Source organism: Lolium rigidum, chromosome 1 (assembly GCF_022539505.1).
Source record: "Lolium rigidum isolate FL_2022 chromosome 1, APGP_CSIRO_Lrig_0.1, whole genome shotgun sequence".
In the NCBI taxonomy this organism is placed as follows: domain Eukaryota; kingdom Viridiplantae; phylum Streptophyta; class Magnoliopsida; order Poales; family Poaceae; genus Lolium; species Lolium rigidum.
Genome location: NC_061508.1, coordinates 128,378,215 through 128,386,589, shown reverse-complemented (window position 1 = coordinate 128,386,589; position 8,375 = coordinate 128,378,215). Strand labels below are relative to the sequence as shown.

The following is an 8,375-nucleotide window of genomic DNA, read 5'->3' as shown; positions in this document are numbered from 1 at the left end:
CTTGGTCGACATTCATGAAGTGGCATTGCACTTTGTTTGTTCACTTGTGGTTGTCAAGAAGGAGCCGGCCATGGCAAGAAAATTCGGCCAGCCCTCTCTCCTCATTTCCTTCTCTTGCAAGCCTTGCCTCCCAACTACCCCAATCACTAAATGGGCAGCCAACCACCTTGGCCAATCAAATAAGGAGGCAGCCACCCCTCTCCCTCTATAAATTGGCCCTTGGCCGGCCACTCCCTCCTCCTTTGGTCATTTTTCTCACACTCCACTCTCTCACACTCTCCTCTACCTCTCCCCCACGAAAATGCTGCTGCCCCTTGCTCCCATGGCCGGCCATGGCCATGGAAGGCACTCCAAGATGAAGCTCCCTCCTCCCTCAAGCTTCCCCTCACCATGAGAGCCTCCCTCTCCCTCTCTTCTCCCCTAACCTTTGATGAATTCAGCTCCCTTTCTCCTTTCCCCTCTCACAAGATTGGATCTTGATGCAGGTGCATGTTGGTCCAAGCATGGAGAAGGTTGAGCTATCCTCAGATCTGAAGTTCTTGAGCAAAGTTCGTCCAAAACCTTGCAGTAATTTATGTAATCTTGCTGTTTCAGATTCTGGTACGAACTTGTAAAATCCACCAAAACTCGTGTGCAGATCCAAATCGAGTGATTCAAAGTTCCGCAGATAGATACGGAAAAGATCTACAACTTGCCGTTGGTCTAATCCTCAAATTCGTTACGGATTGTCCGTGGTAAATAGAGTTCTGTAAACATGCAGATTCACTGTTTGTTAGATTTGTTCCGTTTTACAAAACCTTTTTGAACAAACTCAACTGTAGGTGAAAGCTCTTTTCAATACCTCCATTTTGGCGGTGGTTTCACTTCGATTGACCTCCTGAAACTGAAATGGTTCACAGATCAAGATCTGGTCAGGTCTGACTTTGTTGAATTAAACCAGGAGCTTGGAAACGAATTTTTGAATGAAACCAGTTGGGTAAGAACCAGCTTCTCAATACCTTTCAGATGCAGCTGACCTCATATTTTTATGATTGATGTACGATTTGTGGTGAATTGAACTTGTTCTGTGTGTCCTGCAGACATGACTGTTAGCTTTTAAATCACCAAATATCCATTTTTTAACCTAATTGAGTGATTCCAATTTGGTAGGACTACTGGATGTTTTCTTAATCATCTCAAACAAGTTTCAAGCATTTATCTATTTTATAAATCTAGAGGTAAAGCAAATGGTATAGACATGCAGTAATCTTGTCAATCCATTTGTGAGAGTTTCGGAAACATTTTGAACCCCAATCCAATTGTGTATGCTTCTCTGTTTTAATATCTTTCAAATGCCAGTGGTCCCATATTTTTAGGATTTTTCTACGATTTATGGCTTACAGATCTTGTTTTCTGTACAGTCAGATTCAAAGAAATTCCTAAAATTGTAGGTTTAATATTTTTGGGTGATTCCAATTGTGTTAGTCTTGTATTAGTACTGGCCATCTAGGAAAAATATTATTAGTCTCTGTTCATACATTTCTGTTGCTGTTAGTAATGTATATGTGTGACATGCATTGTTGAAGCAAAACTTTTCGGTTTATTTAAAACCCTTGACCAATTCTTTTAGTAGAGATGGGCAACCTTTGTTTTATGCTTGCAAAACAAAACCTCTGCAACTTAACATTAGCCCTATTGTTTTGCTTAAGTTTTCAAATGATGTGAAATATGGTTTGCTTCCTATCTTGGATGTTGGGTTATGTGAGCAAACTAAGTTAGGAAAAGCTGTTTTCTACTTTTCCAAAAATGTTTGAAAATGTTTTGTGAATGTATTTGATGTCAAACTAATGCTCTTGTCCTCTTTATGATGTTATCTACCAGGGGATGTTTGGTTTATACCATGGTGATAACCGAGAGAGGCAATTGCTAAGTTGTGATACTCTCATACCTTTACTAGGTAAATAAATGGGGTTTTCTAAATTAAAAATCTTAGAGTTGTTTTGTGGAATCTATAAGTCCTTAATATGTTATACCTTAGCTGCATGGTTAGTTGTTGATTGTTGAATGTTGTCTTGATGATGCAATGTGATTGATTGTGTTCCTTTATATTTTCCGGCGATAGATGCGAACAATTCCGGAGAAGAAGAAGAAGTGGAATCGGACGAGGATTTTATTTATGGTTGTTGGGATTCTTATATTAATGGAGTTGAAGAAGTCCAGGGACAAATAAGCCAAGGCAAGCCATCTATTGATCTCTGATTGTGATGTCTCCTTTTGATGTCACTTTGTTGCTACTCTTAGCCTCTTGATCATTTGTGTGTTTATCTCCTTATTGTTGTCATGCATGCTTGTTCTCAAGCATGGTAATCGTAGTGGTTCTATCTTATGGCCGTCATAGTAAGTGTTGTGATGCATGCTGATTATGGCCATGCTATCCTATTTGGTCAACATGCATGCTTATCCTAAGCAATGCTAACTCTCTCTTGACAACTCACGCTATACTCCTTTGTTGGTATAGTGGTAGTCACTTTATGAACTAGGTATACTCTCAAATTGAGAGGGGTATGCCTAACCACTTTATGTATGTCAAATATTGTTGATCACCATCACTTCCATTAGTGTTGGTTGGGTTAGCACCACAAATCTGAAAGTATTTCCCCTCTTATGTTGTCAACATACATGCTTACCTTAAGCAAGTATGACTCTTTTTTGTTTCCACCATACCCACTACTTATTGGCATGATGACTATCATCACGGCCATATGGTGTCTTAGTTCCATCATGAAACTTTAGGTTGGGAACCCCTCAAGGTTTACCTTGTTGTAAAAGTTTTGAGAAAAACCTTGGGTGAGTCGACCTTACCCGAGTGTATGGTTTATGAAAGGAAAGGATCTTGACAAAGATGGTTGGAAAGAGGAAAGTGTGTGTGACTTGGGTTTTTGAGAAAAACGACACATGGTTCTCTCGTATTCGCCGGAACAATTAACCCGCGCAACCACACTACTCCAACGTGGGCACGGGGCTTAGCTTGACGTTTGTTCTTCTTAGCATGAGGCACCGCACAACTATACAAGGGTACGAGTTACCCCCGAGTCCGGGTTGTCGTAGTTGGAGACAATCGTATAACGGGAGGCCTTCGGGGCTGACCCGTTCGGAAGACACTATGGGTCTCCTGGCTTGGCGGTGGAGCCACGCTCAAGAGGAGGTGAGCTGCCACGGTGCCGGGGAGGTACATACTCCATAGGGTAGAACCTCTTGCTAAGTTGAATGGGCGAAAGGCTTCGACTGATTATCCGAGACTCGCATACTTTCGTATGACGAACCGGGGATGATCCCGGCGGATTTATCAGATCTTGTGGGGAAAGTGCGCAAACTCTGCGGAGTCAAATCTATTCGAATAGCCGCGTCCGCGGTCATGGACGGTTGGGATGGCCGTTGCCGAGCTGTGTCGAGTTTTGTTTTATAAAGTGCTTTACAAAGAAAGAGAATGTGTTGGATGTACCGGAAGGGTACGGAAAGGCTTGTGCCGACCATATGGAGATGGTCGAGCAAAAAGGAACAAAATTTGGGTGAACCCTTCCTAGTGTTTCATGTAGAGGAACCCTTCTTCAATAAAGATATAGAGATGTCGTAGTCTATCTTTTGAAGTATCTTCTTCAATAAAGATATAGAGATGCCATAGGACCTATATGGAGTGTCTTCTTCAAAAGAAATGTCTTACTACTTTCTTAGTGTCCCCTTCAACTGCGATGTTGGGATGCTATATCCACAAGAGAAACTACTTCTCTTTCTCATGCTATATCAACAAGAGAAACTACTTCTCTTTCTCATGCTATTTCCACAAGAGAAATTAGCTCTTCCCTCTTGTCATCTTAGTTTAGCACTTGTTATCTTGCACTCTTGCAAAGTACCTTCGTGATGGTTTGCGAGTACAATTCCAAATGTACTCACGGTTTTGTCCCTGGCTATTTACTTGGCCAGACTTGAAGGAGTTCGACCGATAAAGAAGGAGTTGACGACGTCTATGCGAGCTAGGAACGTCTTCCCAGTCAGTTGCCTGTAGGGTTATGGCAGATGACTTGGGTACTGCGCTGCTGAAGTGATGATGCTACTCTGATGTTTAGTTAGGCCCTTCGAGGCTATTATGTAATTATCGGTCATGTGACCATGTTGTAATTTTCTTATTCCGCTTTGTAATGGATGGTGTAATTTGATATCAGTTCGGTTATGTGTTCACGGCGCACTGATCATGGGATCGTGAACTGTATACATAACAGGGAATTTCGGACAGCTAGCCCGGGATCCCCACAGGAAATCCATGTAGGAAACATATTTCTTACATGCTGCATGTGAATGAATAGATGTGTAAATGCATGTTGTAGATACAAATATGTGAGGCATGGTACAGAGAAATGGATAGAGAGAAAAAGATCAATGGATTCAATGCAAAAAAAAAACAAGAGTATTTTGCCATAGGTTATTGTATCAATACACACAATTATCGTCGTAATATTTAAAATTATTCAAAATTACTTGGACTTTGTGTGAGAGTGTTGATGTGGTTTGACATTGTTGGTATATGTTCTCTAGATCCAACTAGAAAAGACTTGTCCACCATATGACCCAAGGTGTTACAATGAGTGGAGCTCGTAACATTGAATGCTCTTTTTTTTATAAGGAGAATATATTAATATTGCGAAGATATAAGTTACACCTAGCTCTGCACCAAGATATCAAAAGACATCAAGGATGTACACAACCAAGTAAAATAGAGATATAGAATATGAAACAAAGACCTCGTCGTAGTGTTAAAACATTCGCAACATCAACACTCTAACCACCAGCAAAGACAACACCGTAGCAGCAAAAGAGGTTCTACAAAAACGACACATCCAAGAAGGAAACAATCCACAAGCATCGTCATCGCCCGATCGAAGATCTTGAGTTTTCACCCTAAAGAAAGGCTGAGTTTCCAAAACAATGTATTCAGCAAGCCCATTGACAGGTACAACCTATAAAAGGCCAGACGACTTTCGCGCTAGACATCGAATGCTCTTTGGTCCAACGTCTTATCGTTTGAAATATACTCTCTTGTTTCAAAAAAAAAACTTAAAATTCTAGGTTTGTTCTAAGTCAAACTTCTCTAAGTTGATCGGATTCAACGAAAAATGTTTCAGTACAACATTGGATCTATATAGCCTGGACACATATTATATGATGAATCTAATAAAACTAAATTGGTACTATATAGATGTTAATATATTTTCCTATAAACACTATCAAACCTAAAATATTTTGACTTAGGACAAACCTAACATTTCAGTTTTTGTTTGTGGAACGTAGGGAGTAGTATTTTTTTGCTGGTGTACATGGTGAGAGTGCGACGCAAGTAGCCTCGTGAAATGTAGACGAGAGAGCGTGGTACTGAACGGTCAGATGGACCTCAGCGTAGCCAGGATACCCATCCGACGGCCAGAACGGAATGGTCGGTTTGGTCGCCTCCCCCGCACATGCTCGTCGCCCGCCAGATTCCCGCCACCGCTGGGAATCGCCACATCCACAAACTCAGATCGTGTGGCGCTGTCCAACCCAGCTCAATTCCATGCGGGGCCACGATAGATTCCGGCCCACTATCAGCGTCATTACATTACACGATCTTGCCATTAGTGTTGGATAGTGGCAGGGTGATGGGTGGTCGAGTCGGGACGCAGCCATGCCGTACTGGTCGGTGGCTTTATTCTAACAAAATCACGCAAGTTGCTTGGAGATGGTCGACCGTTCTGCACGAGAAAACCTTGAAAACTATGCAGGTTGCTTGACATGTGCAAGAGAGATCGAGAGGGGAAGACTTGCAAGTTGCAGGTCAACAGAGCCTCTCACTCTCTCTATAAAAGGCGGCACGGCGATATCTCCGATCCATCGTCCGGATCCGGATGCGATCGCGCCGCCTCTCTGCTCTAGAGAGCCAGTGCCCTACCAGTTCTTTTCCATTATGTTGATCTCTTCATCTTCACTTTGATTTCCTCTATCCATCCTCGCAAGTTCAGTCTTTTCTGTTGAAAGATCAATCCGTCGTTGAGCAACTTCCTTCTGCAGAATTTCCTTCTTGCATAGCGGTGCACGTACATTACTCCCTCCAAGATCAGAGATGGATAATGTTCTCGTCGACCGATCAGCAGGCGGCCAAAACCTCCGGCGGAGGGCTGCAGGCGCAGGCTGCCGGAGGCTCGCGATGAGTTCGCCGGCGCTGCCTCCCAGCGCCTACACTTTCTTCCCTTTTTCCCCAGTTCCTCCTCCGGCTCCATTCATATACGCTCCATACAACTTCTACTCTTCCAACTCACTCCCGCTCCTTTCTTCCAACCACCCCGGCCTCCCGCCCCGCCCGCCGGTGACCATCCACAAGCAAGCCATGTTCCCTTACCGCACGTCGACTCTGCCTCCTCGTCCGGCCTCCGTCATCAACCATACTCCACCGACCGAGATGGTGACGGTGGTGCCGAGGAAGACGGGTGAGTACAAGAGGAAGAAACCGAGGACACCCAGGTCCGCGGAGGAGCCGCCGAGGGCGGCGCAGCGGAGGAAGCCGCTGCAGAGGGCGGCGCCGCTTCCCACGGCGACGGCGGTCACGGAGGCGCTGGACGACCTGGAGCGCCAGGTGACGCGGGGCTTCGTGGAGGACCTGCTACACGCGCTCGCGCCGCCGCCCAGCAGCCTGCCCCTGCCCACCTTCTCCCTCGTCAGGGCGGCCGCCGCCAAGGCCCCGCCCCCGTGCACCGTGTAGCTGGTCATTGGCACCACCACCACCGACGAGGCGACGACTGCCTCAGCCGGGCGCCTACTTCGCATCCACATGCAAGCCTTCGCCGGGTTCATGTTTATTTTGTTTCCTTTCTCCATGACTTTTTCTTTGGATGGAAGAAACGCTACGATAAAAGGGTTCGATCGTGTTTTAATTTTCGTCCCTCTTTTTTAATCTTTTTTATTTATTACAGTTGTGAGGTAAAATGTAAACCTGAAGTAAGTCAAGGTTTACATAGTATTGGTAGTGTTGAGTTCTTGATGTATGGGTGTCGTTTTTTTGTTGCCACGAATATGTCAAGATGAACACTTCTTTTCTTTGAATATGGACCAACATCCACATGTCTATGTATGCATGTTTTCGTATGAGCAAGAAATGGTTTATTTATAAGTTCTGTGAATTTTACTCCCACGATGTCCAGCCTTCTCGTTCACTTGGTGGCCAAATACATACATATACTCAATCCATACACGCATACCCTATCCATATGAGTACCTTCGAGAGACTGAGTTTACGAAATTGATCCGGCGGGTTTTTTCAAATTTACGAAGGCACCACAGGTGTGTCGCTGTTGACGGGAACGTCGCCTCTCACTACGGTATATTTCACTTTTTATGAGACACCAACGTGTCAAACATGAGGTTTGTACTCTGGTGAACTAGGGTGCCACTGTCTTCTAGCCATCCAACAACATGTTGGTTCTCATGTCCATCTTTATGTATCTACATCCCTTGCCAAGACCGATTTATAGGTCATTTCTGTTGTAGGCTAGCTATACCACGAGTTGGGTGGCTATTTATAAATAAAAATCGATGTTTTTCTAATTGATTGAGGTTATGGGCTGTAGAGAGATCCATTAACACGTGGTAGGCAATGGCCTCCGTAGCCCCATCTCATTTTTCCCCGACTCCTTCCTATCTTCTCCCATGTTGTTGCGCTAAACCACTGGGTCACCCATCCCCATTGCGCTCCTTCTAGGTCGATACTGACCCACGACACATTCATGTGTGTGCCAGCCGTAGTTGGCCTCACTGCACCCAAGTCGACAAAGCCCGAGCCAGGGCTGGTCCTAACATGTTAAATGCCCTAATGCGAGATAACAACATGGATCCTTCTATGCAGGCCGTAGAGTAAACAAGTGCACTTGTCACACTTCAGGAACATAGCCAGAAAAATAATTTGGAAGGGGCCAAATGACTTTTGGTTAGTTGAAGGTGGTGCATAGGCATTTTTTTAGCAAATTTAGGGACCAATATGCATATTTCATATGGGACTTTCTGGAAAAAAAACCAACATAGGGTGGGGGGGCATGGCCCCAGCTCGCCTCCGTAGCTCCGCCCATATCTTTAAGGCCAAGTAAAATAAAGAGAGCATAGCAAAATACTCACCTAATGACCGTACTATATTCAACACAGTAAAATACTCACGAAAATATATACTCACACCATGGTAAAATACTCACGACGACATTAATATAAAACAACCAATCCCACTCGGTCATATGAAATAACTAATGACTATATTCAACGTTACAGATCACACACTGCGTGTAGAAGTGCTTCACATGTTCCTTTATCCAACCAATGTGTAATAG

At 44.1% G+C, this 8,375-nt stretch overlaps 1 protein-coding gene across 1 annotated transcript; it reads left to right on the top strand.

Moving 5' to 3' along the window:
* Positions 1–6,041: 6,041 nt before the first annotated feature.
* Positions 6,042–6,763, top strand: LOC124682113 (amyloid beta A4 precursor protein-binding family B member 1-interacting protein-like). Its single transcript, XM_047216873.1, has one exon. It carries the CDS (start codon positions 6,128–6,130, stop codon positions 6,761–6,763), a length of 636 nt encoding a protein of 211 aa, XP_047072829.1. The 5' UTR covers positions 6,042–6,127.
* The last annotated feature ends 1,612 nt before the right edge of the window (positions 6,764–8,375 follow it).

Excerpts from the sequence above, each read along its gene's own strand:
- LOC124682113 (XM_047216873.1), top strand. The coding sequence starts at position 6,128 with ATGGATAATGTTCTCGTCGACCGATCAGCAGGCGGCCAAAACCTCCGG.